We start from the raw sequence: 26959 nt of genomic DNA, 5'->3' as shown, positions 1-26959 counted from the left end.
AGCCCTTCACCTTTTTCTTTCATAGGGAAAAATTCAGTTGTTCTGTTACTTCACATCTTTTGGGCATTTTTTTTCCCAGTAAAAATGTCCCTTTTTTTTCACTCTTCAGTGGGTAGACACAAAGTCAGAGAGGAAGAAGCAATAGGGACATCTCCTGAGACCCCTTAGAACCTTCTGGACCTTGGGCCCAGCAGCCATTTACAACCTTTTTAGTCCTCTTCTGATGAGTCTGGGGAGTCTGGGTGATGTTCTTTTTCACCTTGGGATCTCTCTTTCTCTTCTCATTTCTAGTTCTTCCTTTTCTTTAAATTATTTTTGGGAGTCACCACCCATCAATGCCAGATGGCTCTCTTGTGAAGACCATTTAAACCTCGTTTCCATTTCTTGAATGTCTAGTATTACAAGGTACTGCGCTAGGGTGCTTTATGGTGCTGTTTCCGAAGAGGCCAGCCGGACTGAATCACCTCTATTCTGCTGGCTCCTTAACTCGTCGTATTTTGTCTTCTTTTCTTTTTCTGGGAATGGGGTGGGAAATGAGGGAGTGGGGAGCAGGGAGGGAGGGAGGGAAGGGGGAAGGGCTTTTGTTGTTTCTCTTTTTTGGGTGGGGGGATGGGGATAAAATTAGTTGCAGTGGGTGGCTGACTTCATGGTATTGGTTGCTGACTGGTGCACGTTGATTAAAATTTAAAGATATAAACCAACAGATTGCACAGCCGCACACAGCAGAACACCATTCAATGTGAGTCTGAATGGCAACTAGAGGGTTAACTTTTGAACTTCAGGTATGTAACTCAAAAGTAAATTGAAAAAAAAAAAAGAAACCACTATTTTTTCAGTAAGCTTTTTTTTTCTTCTGTAAAACAAACTTAGAAATACAAACTACCAGATCACGAACTCGGTGCTGTACCAAAGCCTTATATGAACTTATTCCGCGCTCTGTATAACCTGTCTCTATTGAGATCCTTGCTCTCCTGTTACCCCTTCTCAAAAGCCTGGGAATGCCAGCCATGCCAAGCCTGGGACCAGGATTTGGAATCCTGTGGGGCCTAAGGGAGCCAGCCCTGAATAAGAGAGCAGGTGGTGATGGAAGAGGAAGGGATGCTCCTGGGGATGGATGTGCAAGGTGGATGTGTGTGTGTGTGTGTGTGTGTGTGAGTGTGCGTGTGTGAGTGTGTGTGTGTGTGTGTGTGAGTGTGTGTGTGAGTGTGTGTGTGTGTGTGTGTGTGTGTGCGCGCGTGTGTGAGTGTGTGTATGTGTGTGTGTGTGTGAGTGTGTGTGTGTGCACATTACCCCAGGGGTGCTAGTTGAATTATTGTGGTCCTAATGGAGTGGCCTCAGTTATGGGGGTTGAAGTGGGGAGATGAAAGTGTAGACCTCATCATTTCCCTGCCTTTCCCCTCCATATGGGAGAGGAGGTGGCTTGGGAATAGCCAGTCTCCCAGCATCCCCAGAAACTCTAAACAAAGGCACTCCTTACCACAAATCATAAAATTCCAGGGCTGGAAATGAGTGACCTACGGAGGTCATTCTGACCATCTCTTTTCCCCAATTCATTCCAGATCCCTGCAGGTCCCATCTCATTCTTTAAAAATTCTAGGGAAGGAAGTTAACATAGTTGTTCTCAGCTGTCCTTTCTAGCCTCTGGGCTAGTTCCACTTGACTATGAATCTAGGTGGAACCCCTTTAGTTGGCCTAACCCCTCTGCCCCGCCATCAAAGGAAGAGCTAGCCTAATTGACAATTGGTAGAGGCAGCTCCTAAGCCACGCCTGGCTCCGTGGCCCCAAGCAATAAAGCCAGCTCTGGCTGCCAAGGACAGTGACTCCTTCGGCCTTAGACTGTTGCCAGTTCCAAACCAACAAGTGAATTCCCTAGGAAAAGCTGGGAGAGAGAAGACACAGCCCTGCCTTAACTCAGGCCACTTGTCCCAGGCTCCACTTGCTGATATTTTCAGGCTTGCTGAGTACTAAACAACTCATCACCAGTAACACTGCATGTTCATAGACTGGATTAAAAAAAAAAGACAAAAAAATGCAGACACATAAAGCAAATCAGACAGTGGAAGGTGTGCCCAGTGAAGGAACTCTGGGAGAGTCGCAACTTTCATGTTGCTGTGGGTGAGCTAGTAGTCTATGGAACTGATTTAAAAGTTTAGCATTGAATTGCTCCTCATGTAACATTACTCTGCTTTAGAAATGTTTTGTATTTTGATATAAATAAACATTTGCTAAAAAAGAGTTTCTGTTCTTTATTTCTTTTGGCAGCTGGAAAAGATTTGCTGAACTCATTTAATCTATTCCTCTGATTCTAGCCCTCTAGACCAGGCCAGGTATCAGATACCTCTGAGTGCGCCCAAACCAGATTAAAATGTAATTGGAAAATGTTTAATAGCATCGATTTAAAAAAGTAATAAAAACATAGATAATAATACATTTTAAAACAAAGTCAACATGGGGCCATTGGGATCTTTATGATCATTCCCTGTCATTATGCAGTCATTCAGTCGTGCCTAATTCTTTGTGACTCCATGAACCATACTATCTGTGGGTTTTCTTGACAAAGATACTGGAGTGGTGTGCCATTTCCTCTTTCAGTGGATTAAGGAAAACCGAGGTTAGGTGGCTTGCCTAGGGTCACACAACTAGCAAATGTTGGAGGTTGAATTTGAAAGCATGTCTTCCTGACTCTAGTAGCAGGGACTGGGGCACCTACCTGCCCCCTCATAAATGTATTAGAAATTCCTATTTTGATTTGAATTTAATACCACTTCCTTAACTGACCTAGTTTTTTTGTTTCCCTTCCCTTGCTCCTGGGCTTGATGTATGATTGAACCTGCTAACCCAGTCCTGTCCCCCAATTTGAAAATTCACTTTCTTTAGAGACTTTATTTTGAAAAATCATAAAAGCACATGCTCTATTTGGATCAGGAATACTTTTAATATAGGCAGTAAAGGTAAGTTAATGGATTTCACTTCATCCATGTGTCAGGTTGTTCTTTAGATGAGTCTACCACTGTGGTTAGGTGATGATCTTAGTAATGGCTAAGGACCAGCTTTTGGCAAAATTGGACAATAAAAGCTTTAAAAAAAATTTTAAACTCTTACCTTCCAACTTAGAACCAATCGGGGTCAAGTGACTTGCCCAGAGTCACACAGCTAGGAAGTGTCTGAGGCCAGATTTGAACCCCAACCTGGCCCTCTATCCACTGAGCCAAGGAGCTGCCCCAAAGAAAAGTTTTTCTTTGCATTTTCTATCCCGCTATACATTTGTGAGGAGATGTGGGAACAAAGCTTGATAGATTGACAGGGTTGATTTAGGTGATATGGCTTGTAACCAATGTCCTCTTCATTTTCCTGGAGCTCTATGACAAATCAGGAAAATGACCTTTCCTCATCTTTGTCCCCTGTGCCCAAGGCACTGGGTTCTTTCATGCTGCCTGATGGCTGGCGAAAGACTCCCACTACTGAGTGATGTACCGTGTTTCAAATTTATTTTCCTCTTCATCTACCCCTCACTACAAATCAAATCTCCCATTCCTTAAAGTTTGTTAATTTTATTTGGTTTGTAAGACACGCACCAATGATTAATATCCCCATTTATACCCCGAATTACAAAAATTAATTGTACCTTTACAAATATTTACTTTGAATAGTTGAAGAAGGAATATGATAGGAATATTATATTGTGCTACTCTATGTCCCTGGCACTTGCTCCCTCTTTCTTCCTTCGTTTCCCTATTCTACCTTCTTCCTTTTTCTCTTATTCTTAATTTAAAAAAAAGTATTGATTATGCAAGGCATTGTATTGGTGCCCCTTCATTGACCAAGCTATAGGATGAAAGCATATTTTTTTATTTATTATATACACAAAATAGAATTTTGTGTTCCGTGTTACTGAAAATCTCTCTCAGAATCTCATTGTGTTTTAGAGAAGCCTGGAGGCTGGAAAGGCCACCCTCAGGTAGGCCTTAGCTAGACTTCAACTATGGGCATAGCGGGTAATGGACTGCTTTTCTTGTGGTAGAGGATCAGCTTAGTTAAGGTCAGAGAGGCTAACCCTTTGGTTGGCAGCTGGCATCAGGGTTATTCCTTTTGAAGCCATAGCAGCTCTAGAAGATCATTTACTAGGTTATAGAAGGGTTACAATCATTATTGGTGGTAGAGAGGATATCTATAAAGACAGAATTACAGTTCCTTTAAGTATTGAAGAAGACTCTTTGTTTAAAAATATTTCTCTAAAAAATAGTGTTGCTTTCTGGTTATGTGGCTCTGGATTTTTTCTTTTAGCTTGTATTCCTTATTAAACAAAAAGATTCCTCATTCTGGAAGGAATACTTCGAATTAAACAAAAAAAATCCTCATTCTGGAAGGAATACTTCTAATTATACAAAAAAATTCCTCATTCTAGAAGGAATACTTCTAATTAAACAAAAAAATCCTCATTCTGGAATACTTCTAATTATACAAAAAAATTCCTCATTCTAGAAGGAATACTTCTAATTAAACAAAAAAAATCCTCATTCTGGAATACTTCTAATTAAACAAAAAAAATCCTCATTCTGGAAGGAATACTTCTAATTAAACAAAAAAAAATCCTCATTCTGGAAGGAATACTTTTAACTAAACTCATTGACACTGAGCCAGCAAGTCCTATTCTCCTTCAATCTTCCCATAAGTGTGGGATTTTAAAAGGGGCAATAGTTTGGTACTGAAGCAAAATGAAATGAAATATTTCAGGCAGAGCTGAATAAATGAAAAATAATTTAAACAAAGACTTTGTGGCAGGTCTGTGGGCACAAATACAAAAGAATCTTACAGGCAATGGGAAACAATGTGTATATAGGAATGGTGGCTAGGGAAAAAAAGTTTTGGTCTGGGAAAAACACTGGGATGCTGAGTTGTTCCATAGGACTAGTCAGTCAGTATGTATTCTTTAGAAGCAACAGTTCGTACTGATTTGGGTAAAGTGCCCAGAGGAAGAGGTAGAAAACAGAAATGGATGGGTGTTGTACTCTTTGTGGCAGGGCAGTTAGCAGAATGGCTGGAGTGGACACCTAGAAGGAATATGAAGTATGGTCTGGTCTGGGTCCACTACATAGAATGGGCTAGCTCAGCCTGAATTCATTGAATCACTTAACCCCAGGATGGGAGATCCAAAACTGAGTGGACTAACTGGCCCAGGGACTTGGACATTATGAGTAGGTGAAGTGGGTTAGAGAATGCTGATCCAGGTCAGGTGAAGCTGGGCAGCCATGGAGGGAAGATGGGGAGGGTGATTGGATGGGATTGGTTGAAAAAATATTTTGAGGAATGGAGGAACTCCTCTCTGCTGATCCTGAACTTATATTTGCATACATTTCCCCAACAAAAAGCTATTTTTTACATTTATTACCTCACTTCATCTTCACAGTAATGGTTATGAAGTAGGTACGGGAAGATTTTATTATCTCCATATAGAGATAAACTGAGGCTCAGGGAAGTTGTTACTTGCCAATACTGCAGAATAGGTCAGTGGTGAACCCAGAACATCTGACTCCAATTCCAGTGTTTTCCCTCTTCCCCCAAACTACAATGTACTCTGTCCTATACTTTGTACACTATCTATCATATATCTGAGTCCTACTTCAGTTTCAGGAGCCCTCCACAATCACACCTACTCTTATGAAACAATCTGATGTTAGTCCCTTATACCTTAGAACATGGTTCTAAAACAGTTTGGTATAAAGACCCCTTTTCATTCTATTTTATTTTTTCATTTTTTACTTTATTTTTTACCAATTACACCTAACAATGAATTTCCACATAAATTTTCCAAAGTTATATGATCCAAATTGTCTCCCTTTCTCCTTCCCTCTCCCCTCCCAGAGCTGGCAAGCAAATCAATCTGGATTATAGATGTGTCATCCCCAAAATATTTCCATTCTGAATGGTTCATTTTTGTAAGGGAATGATCTTAAAAAAACAAAACCCCAAAACATATACCCAAATAAACAATGGAAAAATCAAATGTTTTCATTTGCATTCCTGCTCCAATAGTTCTTTCTCTGGAGGTGGATAGAATTTTTTCTTAAGTCTCTCAGAACTGTCCTGGATCATTGTATTGCTGATAGTAGCTAAATCTGTCACCTCAGATCATTCCACAATATTGCTTTTACTGAGTAGTGTTTTCTTGGTTCTGCTTATTTCACTCTGCATCAGTTCATGTAGGTCTTTTTAGTTCTTTCTGAAATCATCCTGTTCATCATTCCTTACAGCACAATAGTATTCCATCACCATCATATACCACAATTTGTCGAGACATTCCCCAATTGAGGGGCATACCTTTAGTTCTAATTCTTTGCTGCCACAAAAAGAGCAGCTATAAATATTTTTGTACAAACAGGTCCTTTCCCTTTTTTTTTTAATCTCTGTAGGATACAGATCTTATAACACTTAAAAAATCATTACCTTAGAATTAATACTACATATTGGTTCCAAGGCAGAAAAGATCTAGACAAAGGGGGTTAAATGATTTGCCCAGGGTCATACAGCTAGAAAGTGTCTGGGGTCACATTAGAACCCAGGATCTCCCATCTCTAGGCCTGGTTCTCAATCTACTGAGCCATTTAGCTGCTCCCAACCCCTTTACATACTTAAAAATTATTGAAGACTCCAACAAGGTTTCATTTATGTGGATTATATTCATAAATATTTACCATATTAGAAATAAAAACTAATAAAATTTTAAAAATAGTTAATTAAAAATAATATTACACCCCAATCATATTAACAGAAGAGTGAAAATAACTATTTTCCAAAACAAAAAATAATGAGAAGAATGGTATTGCTTTGTATCTTTTTGTAAATCTCTTTAATATCTGGCTTACTAGAAGACAATTGGGTTCTCCTATCTGCTTCTGCTTTCAATTTGTGGCAATGATTTGAAGTATAGGCAGAAAATCTAGCCTCACACAGATAAATAGTTTTATTTATCTATTTATGAAAAGAAAAAATTTAACTAGAAAAGTTTTAATAGGCAAATAATTCCTTTCTATCTTTCCACACATCTGCCCATATATATTTTATATATATATATATATATCATATATATATATATATATATGAAGGAAAAGACAGACAGACAGAGAGATGGAGAGAGAGAGAGAGAGAGAGAGATGGAGAGAGAGAGAGAGAGAGAGAGAGAGAGAGAGAGAGAGAGAGAGAGAGAGAGAGAGAGAGAGAGAGAGAGAGAGAGAGTCCTTCCTTGTTCCTGAAATCACAGGCAGGTGGTTGCCCACTTCATAGATGCAGCCCTATTCTTTTACTCTGTCCATTTAAGCACCCATTCTGTTCCAGTTGAGCTATATAGCCTGATTTAAAAGTTTGAGGTCATTGAAAGAAATTCTTATTCAATTTAGGTTAAACAGACATTTCTTTAGCACCTGCTATGTGCCAGTCACTGTAGAAGACACTGAGGGGGCAAGGACAAAAACAAAGTTTTAGCCTTCAAGGAGCTCATAGAAATGAAGTTGTTGTTAGAACCTCTTGTATTCAACATTAAAATATTTACCAACAAGTCAAATCAGGGCTATTAGATAAGTGTAAAGATTTAACATGAAAGGATTCAGGGTTGTCTATATATTAAGCATAAATCGTAAATTTCAGGGCTCAGGTTAGGGTTCAGTGTTTTAATTTATGGAGGATAAGTAATGAAATTGTGTAACTGAAAGAAACTCTTATGTCACCCTCTACTCTGCCTCCCCATACCAAATTAATTTAGTTTAGTTTTTTAAATCCTTACCTTCTGCCTTAGTATCTATTCTAAGACAAAAGAGTAGTAAGGGCTAGGCAATTGGGGTTAAGTAACTTGCCCAGCATCACATAGCTAGGAAGTGTCTGAGGTCACATTTGAACCCAGGTCCTCTTGACTCCAGGTTTGACGCTTATCTACTGTGCTATCTAGCTGCCCCCACATTCATTTTAGGATAAATATGGATAAAAATGATAGCTTTATAAGATCAACCATGAAAATAAGTATTGGCCATTATCCCTGCACCCCAAAACAGTTGGGCTGGTAGGGAAAAGAGGAAGAGGAGGAGAGCCATGGCACATCCTATTTTGACTTACTGGCATTGAAGGCACTAATGGTAAAGTATAGACATATATGTGTGAACAAAATTAAGTGTTTCTCAAAATGTAGTTCTTGATCCACAGAAGGAATCATGGTTGCTGATAGGACATTATTTCTCTTTCATTCTCATTCCTTGTGTATCAGAAGTTCAGTTTTTTTAAAATACTTAAATGAATTTTAAATATAAAATTGACTGGGGCACCTGAATGCCAAACCAGTCAATTTTACTCACTCACTAGAAAGTATACCTGACAACTGCTCTCAGTCAACAGATGTGGAATCTTAATGTAAAATGTGATTGAATCAAGTTTTATTGATGGTCCTAAATCCAAAGAAGTTTGGTTTTCTTGTATTGAGTCCTTCATTTTCCTAGTCTGGAAACCTAAATGACTTACGTAATCAATAGTTAATGGAACTATTGGGGATGAAAAGAAATAAAAACCTGTTTGACTTCAATGACAAGAGGCCATGCTGTGGGAGGGGCAAGTCAGCTAGGATTGTGCCCTTGTTCTGTGCTTTCAAGGTTGAGGTCAGTGTGTTGAGATAGGAATCAACACATCTGAGTTCAGATGTGGGCTCCTCTATTTATTAAATTTGTGACCTTGGTCAGAATCCATTTATCTCTCTGGTTTTCAGTGTCTTCATCTTTAAAATGAAGGGGTGAGACTAGGTGACCTCTAAAGTCTTTTGCAGCATCAAATCTTATGATGGTGAAAGATATGGAAAAGAAGTCTCTGGGTAACTGCTCTAAGGGCAATTAAAGATAGAATAAACTAAATATTTTGCCCTTTTCTAAGGAAGGCTCAAGGAGGGAGTAATTGTGTGTATAGGGCCCCTAGAAACTAGTTTTTGGAAGTCATTTCCACTTTATCCTACTTAAAACAACAACAACAACAACAACAACAACAACAACAACAACTCATCAGTTTTACCAGACTCATATAGCTAGGAAGTATCTAAGGCAAAATCTGAACCCAGGACCTCCTGTTTCCAGGCCTGGCATTTTATCCAGTGTGTGCCTACCTGCCCATTTCAGGTTACTCTTTACAGCTTTACTACCAATTTAACATTACAGAGGAAATAGAAGGACCAGAATGTTCCTTTTATAGGTGCTTTGATCCAAGGCACTTCAGTGGAATTGTTCTCTTGCCCTTTTGTTTTTTATTTTTGTCTACAGCATCCCAATGTATCTTGTAGGAATAATCAACTGCACCTATCCCTTGTCCCTTATGCATAGGGACAGAATATGAGTAGGACCCTTAAGATCAACTTTGACCCCAGTGGGCTCTTCCATCAATGTATCTGTTTAATTTATAAAATCACATTTCTTAGGAGACTAGTTGATCTTTTTTTAAAAAAAATTTCTGTTATCAGATTTGGGTACCACTCTATGATGTCTCCTCCAACTCCCAAATGATTATGACTTATTCTATTGCCAGCCTCCTCCAGATTCTTATCTGAAACCCACTTTAAGCTAAACAACAAGAAGAAAACTTCAGAGTACCAATGAGATCCCTTGCCCTGGCATATCACTCTTCTCCCTTTTACCCTGGAGAACAAGGATGACCATTGTCACATCATCAGTGGCCAACCAATCAGGCTGTGGTTTTACCACAATATCCCTGTCCCCCTTACCCTATGGGAGTTCCAAGGTTGCTCCTATGGAAGGAGGGAGCTAAGGAGGAAGCCTGGCTTGAGCCAAATAATGATCATTTCAACATGGATTGTGTACATAATAACCCGGCAAAAAATGGGATTCTGCTTCCCACCAAAAACCAGTTCGGTAAGTGGGATTGCTAGTGGTAAAAATTTCCAGGGAGTATGAATGTGCTTTTAAAGATGGGCAAAGTATAGAGTATTGAGTGGGAACTAACTTTGCCCAATCTCTTCTAGGACATTGAAGTTGTGGAAACTGAGGCAGTGTCAGTGGTGCAACACTGGCTGAAAAAGGTTAGAAAGCTCTCTGTTGGGTTTCCCCATTTACAAAAGGTAGTGACCACCTAGGAAGGGGTCTACAGTTGGGTCAGAGATTTATGTTTGTCTGTGTGATCTACCAAGAGATTCATCTTCAATATTTAGCTGCACTCTGGTGTACAAGAAGGCTTGAGCTGGGATAGAACCACAATATTTCTTAGGGGACTTCTTGGGGGGTGGTGGCAGAGTTTTTGCCAAGATTCTCAAGTATGCTGGGATGAGTTTGTCTGTACTCTCTCCCAGGTCACTAATGTCTTAAAGAATTGTTTGAGGAGTTCTTTCCTCAAAGAGATATATACCTGGGGATTTGATGAGGCTTCTGGGAGATCCTCAGAGAGGATCTGCTTATGTTTCAGACTGAAGAAGAGGCTTCCCAAGGTATCAAACAAAAGATGTCTAACTGTCCTTCAACTCATGGCCATCAAGTACATGTGACAAGAAATGTGGTAACAGGGCAGGAATTGGAGGGTGGGAGAAGATTAGACAAAGGAAAAGGGCTAGACCTACACACTGATCATATTTCTCCCTTCCCTGTGAGTGACTGAAGAGAGGGTATGGGGATATGTGTGGCTCAGTCATATGTTCTCAGGGAACAAACTTACTAGGGACTTTGTGAAGACTGATCAGTGAGGGGGATGTATGATTGTAGTTTCCCTAGAATACATCCCCAGAGAGTTTGAGAGGCTGAATAAGGGGGCAGCCATTTGTAGGGAGATGAAGAGGGGGGGGAGGGGTGATTGACTTGTCTTTGTTCCATGCCCTGAGAATTAATCAGGTAGATTCTCATCTGGGTTTCCTAGGTGAAACATATTTCAAAATCCAGCTTGGCAGCAAACCAGAACCAAGACGTCCTTGAGGAGAGAACAAGGATTCAGTTCATAAGATGGAGGTAAAACATGCCCACTTGCTCCTAGGAGATAAAGTCTCACAGTACTGGGAAAGGGAGAGGCATTTGGCCACAACAAAGATACTTCTTTCCCAATTCTTTACTAACCATGTTCCCAGGTACCAAGCACCTTTTCTTTCTTTTCTGGTTTCCAGAAAAGTGTCCTTTGGATTGGAGTTTTTCCTATCTTTGTTCTATCTCTAGGGATTATTTTTTTTCTTTAGACTTTCAAGACACTCATAGGCCAAAAAAAAGTTTCACCCCTTACCTTTTATGCTTTCAAAGCAATTTCAATTTTTTCTTATTTTTGTACCTGAATTGTTCAGAAGTCATTGGACTTTAAAAGCTAAAGGAAAATAAGCTTTTAAAATGCAAAAGTCAAAGCCCTCCTCTGCCACTGAGATGAAAAGAGGTTTCTTAGTGCCTGAGGCTAGAATTCTCTATTCTCCTTTCCCCATGCCTATACAATATTGTCTTGAAGCCAGTTAGCCCTCAAACTGAATCTCCATACCTCATCATACCCCTGGACCAATGTCCCTCAAGGCTAAACCCTCAGACCTCTCTTTGTGCAGGGAATCAACTCTAGAAAAGGATTTTCCATTTCCAGCAGAATTCATAGGAACTTCCCATTGGATTTGCATATAGAGCCCATAGGCAAAATATACTGTAGGAGGCAGTCTGCATTTTTGAACCTCCTTTTACTCAATTTTTTTTCCTTTCCCTCCTTTTACTCAATTTCCCTTTGCAGTCAAGAAAATGTATTGAACCCATTAATTTACACTATGTTACTAGGGACTTAACTGGGCTCCTCTTCCCTGGATGCTTTTCTTTTAAGAGGACTCAAAGATCATGGAAGGATGGAGCACTCAGGGCACAATTTCAGGCATTTGTAGGGGAGATATTTTGGGATGGGAGAATGTACTACTCTGCTGGCATAAACTCTGGACAATTCTATCATTCTGGAATACTAGTGTGTCAGAGGACCAGCCTAGCTAACTATATAGTGGGACTCATTACCATGTAGGTTTCTTAACAGGTGAATTCTTTGGTCATAGCAACTGGAACAGAAAAGCTAGGTTGAGTTCCATCAATCTCCAGAACATCCAGAGATGTAGCTGTCAAGAAGATAATTAGAAAATGGAACAGATTCATCAACATTTCTATATACATAACTCCATTATTTTATCCACCGAGGAGCATAGAATCAACACACCTTTACTCTGACACCCCAGTTTCATAGTATATGAAATATATGATGCAATGGAGATAACAATGAAGAAGTGAGGATAAGTGACTAGACCATATCAAGCAAGTAATCACAGAAGAAATCCATGTTGGTCCCTATATAATCTTGAAAACACTGTGAGATAATTTTACAGGAATTTTTTTGGGGGAGGTAAAGACACTAAAACAAATCAGGGAGTGAGGATATGGTCATAAGGGTCCCAGGATGAGAAATTTTAAAGAGCATTGAACATACAAAAAGAAAGCTGGGGGGGAGATGGATCCCCTTATTGGTAGAGCCAAGGTGGATAGAGGACAAATTTTAGCAACTTGGCTACAAGATAAATTAGAAGTAATGGACCTAGGTTCTAGTTTTTGCTCTTAGCTTTGGTTTCCTTTTTTTGTAAGATGAGAGGGCATGGAACAAGGTTCCTTTTAGCTCTAGCAGTCTATAAGTATTTCCTATTTGGGTATTATTTGACATTTCCTTAATATGATTAAAAATCAAATGAACCTTCTTCTGTGATCTTAGTCAAGTCACTATTCTTTTTGGTGCTTTGATTATCTTTCCTAAGATATGAAAAAGTTGGATTGCATGAGTATTTTAGGCATCTTTTAGTTCTGCATGGTGTTTTGAAAGAATTTTTTGGTAATGGTGATGGGTGGTGTCTTTATCCTTTTATCTCCTTCCCCAAAAACAACCATCTTTTTTTTTCCTATTAGGGTTATTCATCTACTTCTAACTCCCAGTAATTTGACTTCTTCAAAACAAAGCATGAAGAACTGACCTTGGCATATAGTTCTCATTAAGAATTAGTTATATAGGAGGGTCTAAAGCAGCTTTCTCAGTTAGGGTAGGATGAAATGTGGCAACATGGTATTTTTTGCCCTTTGTCCTTGGGGTGGGACATGTCCCACAGGGTGATCGCTCTATTTTTCTAACTACAGCATACACAGAACAATGGCTGCTGCTCTTTCCATTTCATATGCTCACTCCATTTCATATAGACTGAGGCAAAATTTGTGGTGTTGGCCCATATACAAAAAAGTCTTAAGTATATATCTACCAAAAATGGAAACAAGAATGATGTTACTATCTAAAAGTGTGATAGAAAAGACCTCAGTTACAACTGATCTATGTGCTTACTTTTCTCATTTGTAAAAAAAACTTTGTGAAATTTATCTTCATGTATTTTGAAGGTAACCTTGATGAAAATATGGGAGTATGATAAATGGCATTTAAGAAGTCAGTAAGAATGGATGGAAAAGACAAAGTATACATAATTTGTGTGCATAACATACATAAATGGATTTTCTACATAATCATAAGGTTAACCTAATATTACAGAGAGTGCAAAGTGCTACTATTTTTATTGCTTCTTGATTATAAAAAGTTACATTTGACTCAATAGACAAAATGCTATTTTGTCTCCAACAAATTCTTTTTACTGACACTCTGATTATCAAAATATAATGAGAAAAAATAAGGCTATATTATATTATGTATATTAAACAAAAGTGTTCACCACTATCATGGAAAACATCCTGTATATAGGGTCCAAATGAAAGAATTTGCTTTCCATGGTGATGCTGTCAATGTTGGTGAATGACATTGTATGAAATGTTGTCAAACTTGAGAACATTAAAGTTCTCATTGAGTCTCTTCTCATTGAGATACATGGTTCCTCAAAATGAGTTTGGCCATCCAAGAAAAACCAAAAGGATGAAAAATGCCTATGTGTCTAGACTATGATATTCAGTTGAAAGATCAGTCCCTCAAGTTTGTAAAGTTGCACCTATAAGACAAAAATACAGCCTAAAGAGCTGGTTGGATTGCATGTAGGAAACTGGGAAGTGCTTAGTAATCCTAAATTGCCTCCTAGTGCAAAAAACCTATGTTTTTCATACAAATGTCATCATGGTAGTGCTGCATATCTCCACATCTTGGAACATCATAATCTTCAAAGAATCAGAGTTTTAGGTGACAGACAGATGGTGATTATAAGTAGGCTGCAGCATATGACATGCCTACAAGCAGTATTAAGACTTGGGGAAAGTGGCATTAGGTTAATAGACAAATAAGGTATGATTGGAAAAGGAAGTGGGTTGATTATGTGGTAGAAGTGAAGGTTAATTGCCAGATTGATATACTGGTTCTTCTGATATACAAAAGCCTAGGAGGAGGAGGATTCTAGCACTTCAAGGAGATGTTTGGAGGAAGTATGGAAGAATAAGAGTGCTACCAGATTTGATGATATTGTTGGGGGGTCACAAGCTATAGCAGTGGAGGGAGTACCCACATTAAATATTTGATTCATTTAATTCCGGAAGACTCAAAGGCTTTCCAAGACCTCTAAATTACAGCTTTCAATGTTCTTATTTGTTAAGATTAAAAATTTAGTCTCTCTGCTAAAAGTATTATATATTTTAGAGGTTTATTAAAGATTAAGAAATAAAGAAAATACAAATATAGAAAGCACGTGGCTAAACCAAGAGTGAGAGAGAAGAAGGCGGAGTCAGTTAAAAAACCCCTCTCTGCTCTCTGCCCTGGTGAAGACCTCACCTGGGATTATGGGGAACTCTGGGAGCTACCAAGGACTCCTGGGAATTGAAGTCTGGGGTTCAAATCTCCATTTTTACATACTTCATATTCTAGGTGAGGCCAGCTCTCTTAGACATGGTATTATCAGAGACAGAAATGATGAAATTTTGCATTTCTTAGTTTAATCATGACTGTTACAGACTGATCCAGTGGAAAGAAAAACATTGGTTTTGGAGTCAAAGAATCTGAATTCAAGTATCACATTTGATGTTCACCATTTGTGAGATCTTGGGCAAGTTGTTTAGCTTCTCTGAACCTCAATTTCTTCATTGATGAAATGAAATGGAAGTAGATGTTTAGTTTTCTTCCTAGCTCTAAATCTGAGATCCTATAAATGATATAAAGTACAAATACATATCCTATAAATATAATGTGTATTATATGATACATATAATGTAATATGTAAACATATATAAAATTATATATTTATAAACTATAAATTATCCACAGGTAATCTCTTCCTATCTAATATTATCAATTTTTAAAACTCAGACTGGCTGTACTCATTTAGGATACACTAAATTGTTTTAATATTCATCTGTCAAAATATTCATTGAGTGTCTATTAATTTATATAGTGCTATGCTAGCTATCATATGGAATACAAAGACATATAAAAAGACAAACATTTTCCTAGAGGAGTTTGTATTCTATCTTCTGCATAAAAAATTAAATAATAAGATGTCAGAAGAATAATTTAGGATGAGTGAAAAATGAGATGATTTGTATTACTACTTCAGAAGAGGCAAGTATCTTTGAGGGTGGTTGAGAAAAGTTTCATGGCAGGAGCTTGTGAAGATAGGGCTGTCTTGAAGGATGAGTTGGAATTGGAAATACAGAGAAGTAAAAGTGAAGTATTCCTCTCAAGTTGGAGAAACAACTTGAGCAAATTTAGGGAGGCAGAAATAATATTGTTCTTGGTGAATATCTTAGTGTAGACTAGTAGACAGTTGAATGGGTCAGGAGGTTTATGAGAGAGTGTTGAGACAGAGACTTGGGAAAATAAGCACATTATAACAAGACCAATTTACTTCTGTTGCTTTAAAAAGTAACCTGTGATACTATGAGAAAATAAGTTGTGCATTACTTATAATGCTGGATTTTCCCTTTCACCACTCCTAGCCTTCACCCCAAGAAATTGAGATTCAACAGATTCCATGCCTCTGAGATTTCTAAGCTTTATTTGAATTGTAAGAATCATGAAACATTTTTTTTCTGATTTGGGGAGTACACTTATTTTGATTTGGATACTTGAATTTCTTTTTGCTAAATCACTTGCCTACTATGAAACCTGGAGATGTGCAAGACCTCTTTCTTGGTTTCTACACCATAATAGAACATGGGAGAATAATCATTAAACAACTTGATCAGTCTGTTCTGAACCATTTGGTAAACTGAGAATTATTGTGCCAGTCAGAGAGACTGCCTAGTCAAGAGCTTTGTGTGTTTCCTAGATCAAGGATCCTTAATCTGGGGTCCTTGAACTTACTAAAAATACTTTGATACTTAACTTCAATAAAATTGGATTCCTTTGGCTTTTATTTCATGCATGTAAAAAAAATTATTCTGACAAGGGGACTATGACCCCAAAATGTTAACCTTTGGTGAAGAAGGTTGGTAAGGGAGGCATCCCCTTTAGGAGACCAAACCAACAGAGAAACGAGTTGGGAAAGGAGAAGATTTTTACAGCCCCATCTTCAGCAGTTTGCCTTTGAGTTGTGTGGGAAGGAAACCAAAATGTTTGAATGTCATTTTACAGTCACACCCGAATCTTCCAAGTCCCAAGCGACGTGAGAGATGAGGCCATGCGAGAGAGGATAGAGCAGGTGAGAAGAAGGTGAGACTCCTTTTAAGAAGACTTTTCTGGTTTTCTAGTTTGTTTAGGGTGCAATCCAAAAGGCCAAGCTCGAGGTAAAGTGATCTGTTCTGTGGTTGGGGTCTTTGCTTAAAAGCAAGGTCTCTTTAGTCTCGGTCAAATTAACCTAAAAACAGATTTATACAAGCCTCTTAGGTTGCTGCCCAGTTAATTCTATAATCTGGGTAAACAGCTTACTTGGTCTCTATTTTCCTTTCCCAGCACATGAATTCTCCCATCCAAACCCATGTCCTGGGCCCATCTTCCTTATGTAAATAGAAATACATATGCAGGCAGATCCCTAGGAAACTCCAAATTAAGCATCTGGCCATTGTGATTCCCTTATAGTCTCCTGCCCTGTGGTGCCCCAGGCAACTGTATTATCATTTCTCTCTCTCTCTCTCTCTCTCTCTCTCTCTCTCTCTCTCTCTCTCTCTCTCTCTCTCTCTCTCTCTCCCTCTCTCTCTCTCTCTCTCTCTCTCTCTCTCTCTCTCTCTCTCTCTCTCTCTCTCTCTCTCCCTCTCTCCCTCTCTCTCTCTCTCTCTCTCTCTCTCTCTCTCTCTCTCTCTCTCTCTCTCTCTCTCCTCTCTCTCTCTCTCTCTCTCTCTCTCTCTCTCTCTCTCTCTCTCTCTCTCTCTCTCTCTCTCTCTCTCTCTCTCTCTCTCTCTCTCTCTCCACCCCTCTTTCTCTCATCCAGCGTTTCTCAGGTTATGGTTGAGTCTTCTCCCAGTGTTCAAGCTGTGTTTTCAGACTGCTAAGATCAGCAGGTGAGACGATAAAGTGGATTAGTTTGGAGAGGTTGGAGGAGGTGGGTATCACTAGTAGGAACGGAAGTGGGTAATAAACCAGCAGTGGGGTCCATCCCTAGAGAGTAGGCTAGTCCTTGTTCTTGTTTTGTCTGGAGAAAAGGCCCTTGTAAGGGGGAGAACATAGCTCCCGGATTTACCTTGTTATCCATCTCTCTGGTTCCAGGAAGAACTCTAAAGCAAGATTTACGTAAGTGTCTTTGATTCTATAGTTGTAATACAGTAGAAAGACTTTTCTAATACCTCCTGCTTAAAAGCCCAAAGGTCAGAAGGAACATGAGGCCCCGCTTTTAAGGAAAAACCTTACTGAAAATCAAGATCACAGGAGCTTTTGCTCCCTGGACTAGGAGTCAGGAGACCTGGGTCCTAGTCTCAGTCTCAGCTCTGCTACTAACCAGGTGTGTAACTTTGGATAAATAATTCCCATGGCTTCAGTTTCAACCTCCCCAAGAACCTCACCCATACAGAGTTGCCCATGAAATAGTGAGGGATAGCTGTGTTGCAGTACTTTGAAAAAACTCCAACTAAGCATCTTACAAACTATTAGGTCAAATTAGAACTAGTATAGAGCATTCATTCAACGAATATTTATTAGGACTCTATTATGGCACTCACTGGATGTCTTTCAACATTATTTGTGTGACTGGATCCCTAGTTATATGGCAAGGAATAGAATTGATCTTACAAAGAGAATTCATGCATTGGATAAGATGATATTTGAGTACCTTTCAAGTCTGGGATTTTGTGGTCCTCTGTAAAGTGTAAACTATGTACCAGCCAAAGGAGAGAATGGAAACATTAATTATTACTTGGTTTGGGCTTTGTAGAAGCTTGAGTTGTAGTAGAGAAGATAAGACATGTGCATATGTAACTTCCCCTCAAGCTATCTCTTAAGATTCAGGTTCAGGGTTTGGGAGACATTGGAGTGAAGTCTAGTGAGATCTGCCCATCCCTATGACTTGGTCATTACTCCAATTCTGTTCTCACTAATCTGACTACTTCTCTGCTTCTGGCCTCCAGGTTGGTGTCCTTTCAGGTTCACAGAACAACCTGCACTTGAGGTCCTCCCATCTTGCCCCTAACCTTGATGCTAGACATATGCAGCGTGTCCTGGGGAAAGAGAATCCATCTGATAATCCATAATTGTAGCAGTGGTGACAATTGCATCTTCCCGCTAATCTACTAAATAAAGAGACATGCTATTTAAGAACAGCTCCCTGTGTGCCTGTGGTTATGCTTCCAACCTCCTTCAGTCCTCTTGGATTTGGGGGCTGCCTAGAGAGAGAAACATCTTTGCCATTGGTCCAGCTCAGAGTTCTCTATGGAAGGGAAGAAGTTTGTTACTCCATTGGATTAGCTAAATGGCTTCATAGGTTCTTTCACTAGCTGCCGCCAGATGGTGGTGTTTCTCCACAGAAGAAGTGATTGTGTCAAAATGGGAGAGGTAGTCAGTCAAGTGGGCTGTAAGGATTGAATGCTTAATTTTGAAAGAGAGCCCTGTGCAGAGCTACACGGTGTTGGGGGGAGCCATAAGAAATTATCTGAGGCATGGTTTCTGTCGTTGAGGAATTTTGTGGTCTCGTTTTCTAGAGAGTACACACATTTACATGAACTCAATGGAGAACATTTGCCAAGCATGGCAGTTAAATTTACTAAGAACATGCTGAGGGAGCCCAGGAGAAAGAAGGTTTCAGAATTTAAAGGAAGGGGGGTGGCACGGTGGATAGGGCACTGATCCTGGAGGCAAAAAGTCCAAATCTGGCTTCAGATGCTACTTGGGTGAACCTAGACAAGTAATTTAATCCCTGCCTCCTCAGTTTTTTTTTTATCTATAAAATGGGTTAAATTATAGTGGCTACCTCTCATGGTGATTGTAAGGATGAACTAAGATATTTATGAAATACCTTTTTTTTAAAAACCTTACCTTCCATCTTAGAATCAATACTATGTGTTGGTTCTAAGGCAGAAGAGTGGTAAGGGTTAGGCAGTGGGGGTCAAGTGACTGGCCCAGGGTCACATAGCTAGGAAATGTCTGAGGCCAGATTTGAACCCAGGACCTCCCATCTCTGGGCCTGGCTTTCAATCCACTGAGCCACCCAGCTGCCCCCATGAAATACTTTTAAAACTCTAAAGTGTTATATAAATGTTAGCTATTTACTTGGGGTTACTCAAGAAAGACTTTTGGAAAGAGATAAGGTGTACACAGGGTTTCCTGTTCCTGGTATGTGGAAAAGATGCCTTTGAATCTGTGACTGAGCAACCAAGTGATACCTATTGCTTGCTGCTTTTGCAATTTATTGTGATGTAGGGCATGTATGTGTATGCAACTGCTTTGCGTGAGTACACACAGTCATCTGGTGTTGGAGGAAGAGACGTTAATAATATAGCCCAGCAACTTCAAACCTTGGGTGGAAATGAAATCATTAAAGTGGCTCAAATGGAGTTTTTGTTCTGTGCATGATTAACCCTAGGAGGAGAGTTTGGGAACAAATATGCTGCCTCTCTACCTGTGTTACAGGGGGGACTGAGCTATGGTGAATTAAAAGAAAATCACTGGCAAATTTGGGATCAGTCGGCTGTGACCAAGCCATTTGTGTAGCTAAATGGAGCTGAAAGAGCTAATAAAGGCTTTGTGGGTCATAGATCCAAAAGGGTAGAGGGAGAGAGAGAGAGAGAGAGAGAGAGAGAGAGAGAGAGAGAGAGAGAGAGAGACAGACAGACAGACAGACAGACAGACAGACAGACAGACAGAGAGACAGACAGAGAGAGAGAGAGAGAGAGAGACAGAGACAGAGACAGAGACAGAGACAGAGACAGAGAGACAGAGACAGAGACAGAGACAGAGACAGAGACAGACAGAGACAGAGACAGAGATCCAAAAGGGTAGAGGGGAGACAGACAGACGGACAGATAGACAGACAGATAGACACACACACAGAGATGCATACAGAGAGACAGACACACAGATTGACACAGACAGAGACAAAGACAGAGAAACAGAAAGAGAAAGGTGGGTGGGGTTGGCTATTCAGAGATATTGTTAGGATATTTGTGGTAGTGGTGCGGTAATTTGCCTTTGTGTGTTACATATCACATCTTCATTCTTAATATTAACTTTCTGAATGCAGGTGACATCTTGTATTATAGGAAGAGAATTATCTAAACACTGTCTCTGTCCTTTGGGAGCGTATGACCTAAGATTCACTGATAATGATAAAAGGAGGGGTCATATAGAAAGAACAGATATATTAAGGAAATAGAAGAGGTGAATATTTAAATTATCTGCAGGTTAAGAGTAGATTATTGATGTATGGGAAGGAGTGGGTAGACAGAGTAGCTACTGAAATTCCAGTAGAGATTGAAGGGAACAAGGAGTAAATTGTCAAGTTATTTTTCTGGCCAACCAGTCCATCCAAGGAAGTGTCGTGGAGGAAGTGAAGAACTGAAAGTCACTTGAATGATGAGAACTAGACTATTTGGTAGGCTGAAGAAAACTGAAGATTTAAGCAGACCAGAAATAATGAAAATAATAATGAGAAGCACTGTGGCATAGTGAATGGAGACTTGACCTTGGAGTCAGGAAGACTTAGATTCATGACCTGCTTCTGATATGTACTTGCTATATGACACTGGGCAAATCATTAAACCACTTAGTGCCCTTGGTTACTTTCAAAGGCTGGAAGTTTCAGAAGTGGTGCCTTACCTACACTGGTAGATAAAACTCCTCACCAGGGGTTACCCACACTGAAGAAATTACAGGTTTAATAAAAACAAAATAATAAGCAACACCTATAATACTGTTTATGGGGCAGAGACTGAATGACTATTTGTGGAGGGACTCTTCCTTTCAGTAAGAGTTGAATTAAGTGAGCTTTGAGGTCTCACCTTTGCAATTTCCTGAGTCTACAAATTCAAGTAAATTCAACAAATATTTATTGAGTAACTATATGATATAACCCTTTGTAGTAGGAATGGGGGTGGTACACTTTTTATATAAAGCATGGTCCTAGTCCTCATAGAGCTTACATGTTAGTAAGGGAATAAATTCAGATATATGCACAGATAACAAATAACAATAGTTACTATTTACATAGAACTTTAAGCTTTACAAGGCATTTTCTATATACTATTTATTTAGATATTCATATTAACCCTATGAGGTAGGTGCTACCTAGGTGCTATTATCCTTATTTTATAGATGTGGAAACTAAATTTGAGAAAGCTTAAGTCAATATATAGAGAGTTCCACAGCTAGGAAGTGTCTAAAGTAGGATTTGAACTGAGGTCTTCCTTACTCCAAGGTCAGTGCTCTAACTACTGTACCACCTAGACACCTTCAACATATAAATGCCTTTAGTATATAAAAACTACATAAATATTTTTAAAGGTGCAAAATAAATTGATCTATGATCTCAGAAGGGTTAAATTCATTACAGAAATGGGAGGATTCATGGAGGGGGTGGCATTTGAGGGAGGAGGTGGGGAGTGGGAGTAATCGGTATCTATTTCTCTGAGACTAGTCTCAGAAGGTTTCCTGACAGAATGGGGTGGAGTTGGGGCCAGATGTTTCAGAATGTGAGAAAGAAGGCTAAGATTAGAAGGTATAAATAGTTGGAGTGGAATACAGAGTTTGGAAGTTGTGCCTAAGACTGGAGTATAATGGAGTGGAGTGAGAAATTAGTGGCATATGGAACTAGGGAGTTTGGGGAATGGGAAAGACTCTTGAATGACAGGTTGGGGACTCAGGTGGAGGGCTGAGCCCAGGGCAGTACGTGGTGCTGGAGACAGCTGTCCTTCAGGGCTAAAACAGTGAGGGTACAGAGAAAACTCTGGAGGACCTATTGAAAGTCAGAGCTTCTACTAGCACCAAAATAGGAATGTGTATTGAAGTCTTCGAAAAGGCCAAACTTCAGGACTAAGGACAGAGGACAGGATGCCCACCTCAACTAGGGACAAGGTGTAGCTTTAGGTTTTGAAATGCCATCACCAGTGCCCGCATCTAGGTAAGAGCCTTTGAGAGGAAGCCTCCAATGGCTGCCGGAGGCGGACTCTGCCGCCTGAGGCACAGTTGCAACATGTCGGTGAATTATTGATCGGTGTTAACATTACAGCTCTGACAACACCATTACTGACTTTGACTTCATGTTTAAATCATCACTCCAACAGCTCTGAAATACAGTATATTTTATTTAATATGTACCGAACGGCTCCCCTTTCTGTTCCAGTTCCCTTTGCTGATTCTCTTGCGGAGGAGGGAAGAGAATTGTCTCCCAGGAAAGAGGACGCAGGAAGGGGCCGTGGAGAGCAAACATTCTGGGTAGTATGGCATGCCATTCAGGTCTGGGAGTAGGGAAGGGCACGGACAGGACAGACTTAGATAAAAGGGGCGAAATTTGGGGGGAAGAGGGATTCAAGGAATTTTAAAGTAGATATTCTAAATAGAATAAAATGTTTAGGAGAAGATCTCAACAGACAGATGAGAGGGATGGGAAAAGGGGGTCATTTGGGGAATGCATTAATAAGTCCCTTTGGAACTCAAACAACATTGAAAACCATTCGGAGATTTGGATTCAGAGTAGCTAGGTTCTAATTTCAGCTCCCTTGCACCTCAGTTTCACCTGTAAAATGAAGTGATTGGAATAAATGATTTTTGGTCCCTTTTCTCTAAATCTCATGATCCTAAGAGGTTGAGCGTCTCTGAGTTATTCAAGGACTTCAGCTGCACTTCGTATTCTGTGAACTCTGGGAAAATGGAGGGAGCAGTAGAAGAGAAGGTCCCACAGAAGGGGTGGCCCCAAGACTGAAATATAGGGAGGAAAAAGAGATATGACACCTTTAAGAACAACTCAAAGCAAGCTCTCTCCATTCCCTCCGCCCCATCTCTTCCTTGAAATGTAAGAGAAACCTGAGTTTAAGACCAAGGGCTCCGTGTGGACTTGATTAACCAGCAGCCAGAAAGCGGGCAAAGTGGAATTGATATTTCACAGAAAGCAGGAGGAAGGAAAAAAAAAGAGAGAAAGAAATCCAGCCTCTACCAACCAACCAAACAAATTGTTCAACATGTTTTCCAATTACTTGGCAGGCTCCAGAGCGATGCTCCAAATTCATTTTCCATCCTGAGAGGGAGAAAACAAAGGGGAGAGAAAGCAGCAGTTGTTCTTTACAAGTTTGGGAAACTTTGCTCCAAGCCAGACAGATCGGAGCGGATGGGGGTAATGTGGTGGAAAGCGGCTTTGAATTCATTAGAGGTTCCCACCCCCCCTCGCTTTCCCAAGCTTCTGCCACCCCCACCTTTTTCACACACACAATTTGTTTCTTCCGTTGCCTGTTTATTGTGTGATTGGGGCCGAGAGAGAGGGGATTCGCTATTTTATAAAGCTGACTTGAAGTCTGTGCCAGCAGAGGGTGGGGGTGCTGCATACGGATCTGTTTAGGAATTTGATGAACACAATTAGAAAGTGCTGTCCTATTGGTAGATTTTTGAGGTTTGATAAGGGTACATTAGAAAAGAAAAGGAAGGTAAGGAGTGTGTCTAAATATTTTTTGGGTATTCATCATACAAATGATATGCCAAGTAATGGGCAAAATATCGACTTTTTTTTACTTAAGTAGAGGAGAGAAACTTCTGGGTTGTTACCCCCCTCCTAAGCCACTAATTTGCTGGATGAGCTAGGACCTTTACTTTGAATTATTTATGATTTAGGACCCCCTCAGACCCCACTCCAGGGCCTTATTGTGGCGTATAGCAGACCTTGGATTCTTTTAAAGTAAATTGTTTGGATATCTTTTGTTTTGATATCATCTGTGTTTCCCAATGTATCCTCTTCCCAGAGCACTATCTTTATAACAATTTATTTTTTTTAAAGAAGGGAAGAGCAGTTCAGCAAAACTAACCAATAATGCAAAAAATCTGGCATATACAGTGTTCCACAAATGTAGTCCTCCACCTCTCCTTTTTTGAGTGGCCAATTTTGGTCATGATACTTTTGAAGCATTGTTTTAATCCTTTTGATGGATGCTCTCTTCATTTGCATTGATGTGACCATTGTGCCTGTTGTTTTATTATTTTTGCCCTTTTCACTTTGTTTTGGTGTATGTAAGTCTTCTGATGCTTCTCTGTAGTTACCATTTATTATAACAATGATATTTCATCACAGTTGTGTGAATTTGTTTAGCTATTGTCCAATCAATATAGGAGACTATTGTTGAAGCCTTTGCCAGAACTCATCTGGGATGGGCTGGAAGACCTGTCAAAACTGGGGATATCCTTCCCTTCTTGTCTTCCCTACCTAGATCCTTCCTTGGGGCTCTGCCATCTCAGAATTCATTGAGGGTGCTTCATTATTCATATGTCTTGGATGAGATGGGGATTGCCAACTATTTCTTCTGGTAAAATGTAGGACCACCAGGACTTCCCATCTGCCTTGTTAATGACTAAGGTCTTCCAGGCCTTATTATTTGCCCTTCCTTTATGTCCTGCAGATTCCTGGTGCTGTTACATAACATATTGATGCAACCTAAGAATTCCTTGCCATATGTCCCCCCAACAGCATCCTACAGACTTCAGAACCTTTAAATCTACCCTACTGCTGAACTTTTATGTTTTATTGTTTGTCTCATTTAGAGTGTGAAGTCTCAGAACAGAAACTACATAGACTTCTATCCACTACATGATCTAACTGTCCCTATGAGTGGAGTGGCCAAACTTAATGAGCTGCTCATTACCAGAAGTTGGCTTGAAGTTGTTTCCTCATCCCTTAATTCAGTATTTGGCACATAGTATGCACCTAATACAGGCTTTTAATTATGATATTTAAAAAACTCATTTATGAATGAATGAAATTAATAAAAAAAAGAAACTACTAAATGGCTCTCAGTCCTGTTTCTGCAGTGCAAGTGAGAGAATAGTAGAACAGAACACAGAAGGTGCTAAGAATTAGATCATTTGCATTCATTACCTTAACTGTTGGTCTTCTAAATGTGAGATTCTTGTCCAGAATCCAGGGAATAGACATACTATGGGATGAATCAGGTCATGTCCATCTTGAAATTCTCATTGGAAATGAAACCAGAAGATAAAAGGAAATTTCAGTTATATGTAAAAAGATGGCTCATGGTCTCTATTAGTTGTCCTTGAAGGGACAAATAGAGATCTGGTTTTAATACATTCCTAAGGCCAACAAGAAGCATACTTTCATGGGACATTTGAATATTTCATATTGTAGCTCTTATGATGAGCATCTGTACAAAATGTTCTATGAGGATAATTACAACTTATGCCAACTTTTGTTGTAGAGGATGAAGAGATAGAGAAATTCTATGAAGAGCTCAATAAGATCTTCCAAATTCAACAAACATCTTTAATACTTAGTGATTTCAATGTAAATGTTGGTGTAGAGGAGGATAGGGAAAAACATGGCTCATAATCAAGAAATAAAAATGCCAGCATCTTGGAGATGATAAAGAAACCTCAAGTATATGTGTTGTGAAAACTTTTCTTTTTAATAAAGAGAATTTGGAGGCCCTGGATTTGGAAACCACAGTATAAACTCACAAAAAATGAAGTTGTTATGACTTAAAAGGGAGAGGCAACATCACATAATGAAGAGGTATTAGGTGTGAAATCAAGAAGACTTGGGTTCAAATCCTGATCAAAAACCAGCTTGCTAGATAATACAGGGTAGGTCACTTAATATTTATATCTCAAGTAAACCCTTAGGACTTAGTAACTAAATCATAGATAGATTGCCATATATATAAATGTATATATGGCAACATAGATTCCCAATTGGAGACCAAATGAAACTACAAATCACATTAGCTGGAAAATTCTTGATCTCTTTGCCAAATGTAGAGATATAACAAGCAAGGGCAACACTGGTTTAGAATATAAAGTCATTTGAAAACTGTGAAAAATTTCTTATATAACAGTAGGAAGTAGAGGATTGAAAATAAGTTTTCAGTAATCTTGGTGAAAGATACAATTAAGCAAGATCATCCTAAGTATACTTATATAAATAATAATAGTTAATATTTTTATTGTGCTTTAAGTTTCATTGTGTGCTTTACAGGTATCACCTCATTAGATACAATAATCCTGGGAGATAAGTGCCATTATTTCTCCCTCTTTACAGGCAAGGAAACTGAGCTAGACAGAGGTTAAGGAACTTGTCTAGAGTGACATAGTAATGACTGAATTTTAACCCAGGTTTCCTTGACTCTAGTCCAGAGCTCTGTTCATTTCACCACATAATTGCAACTGATGGATAACAAACATGAAAAATGAAAGCTGTCTGCCAAGGTTCCTAAAATAAACCATTTTCTCCACTGATAACAATGGGATCGTCTAATATTAGTTCCTGATATTCTGAATGAAGAAATACAAATGGCACTAAAGAAAGCAAATATGGGAAGAGCAACTATGTCAATCAAGTATACACAGACGTCTATGAGAGAAGGGATAAAATATTAAAAACACAGGTATTGATTGTGAAGATGTTAGATCA

The 26959-nt window shown here is 39.3% G+C and overlaps 1 protein-coding gene across 15 annotated transcripts; it reads left to right on the top strand.

The window, feature by feature from the left end:
* The first annotated feature begins 9723 nt into the window (after nucleotides 1–9723).
* SPATA19 (spermatogenesis associated 19) lies at nucleotides 9724–18665 on the top strand. 15 transcript variants are annotated; one of them, XR_468069.3, is made up of 8 exons: nucleotides 9724–9890; nucleotides 10001–10057; nucleotides 10438–10527; nucleotides 10882–10970; nucleotides 16552–16618; nucleotides 17345–17414; nucleotides 17711–17851; nucleotides 18474–18665. XR_468069.3 is itself a non-coding variant. In XM_056794647.1 (8 exons), exons 1-6 carry the CDS (start codon nucleotides 9813–9815, stop codon nucleotides 17403–17405), a joined length of 453 nt encoding a protein of 150 aa, XP_056650625.1. In that variant the 5' UTR covers nucleotides 9727–9812; the 3' UTR covers nucleotides 17406–17414; nucleotides 17620–17643; nucleotides 18474–18665. The 15 variants fall into 15 exon arrangements, 6 of the variants coding, with proteins under 6 accessions (XP_007495215.2, XP_007495213.2, XP_056650625.1 ...); XR_001622196.2 differs by lacking the exon at nucleotides 17711–17851 and adding an exon at nucleotides 17620–17643 and having other exon boundaries at nucleotides 18490–18665; XR_008911370.1 differs by having other exon boundaries at nucleotides 17620–17851.
* The last annotated feature ends 8294 nt before the right edge of the window (nucleotides 18666–26959 follow it).

The sequence above is a fragment of the Monodelphis domestica genome, chromosome 4, assembly GCF_027887165.1.
Source record: "Monodelphis domestica isolate mMonDom1 chromosome 4, mMonDom1.pri, whole genome shotgun sequence".
NCBI classification, from domain to species: domain Eukaryota; kingdom Metazoa; phylum Chordata; class Mammalia; order Didelphimorphia; family Didelphidae; genus Monodelphis; species Monodelphis domestica.
This window is presented reverse-complemented; position numbering and strand designations above follow the sequence as displayed.

Coding starts and splice junctions, on each gene's coding strand:
- SPATA19 (XM_001374122.5), top strand. CDS start 9,813: ATGATCATTTCAACATGGATTGTGTACATAATAACCCGGCAAAAAATG. Junction 10,528..10,881: donor TACATGTGACAAGAAATGTG/GTAACAGGGCAG, acceptor TGGGTTTCCTAG/GTGAAACATATTTCAAAATC. Junction 10,971..16,551: donor ATTCAGTTCATAAGATGGAG/GTAAAACATGCC, acceptor GTCATTTTACAG/TCACACCCGAATCTTCCAAG.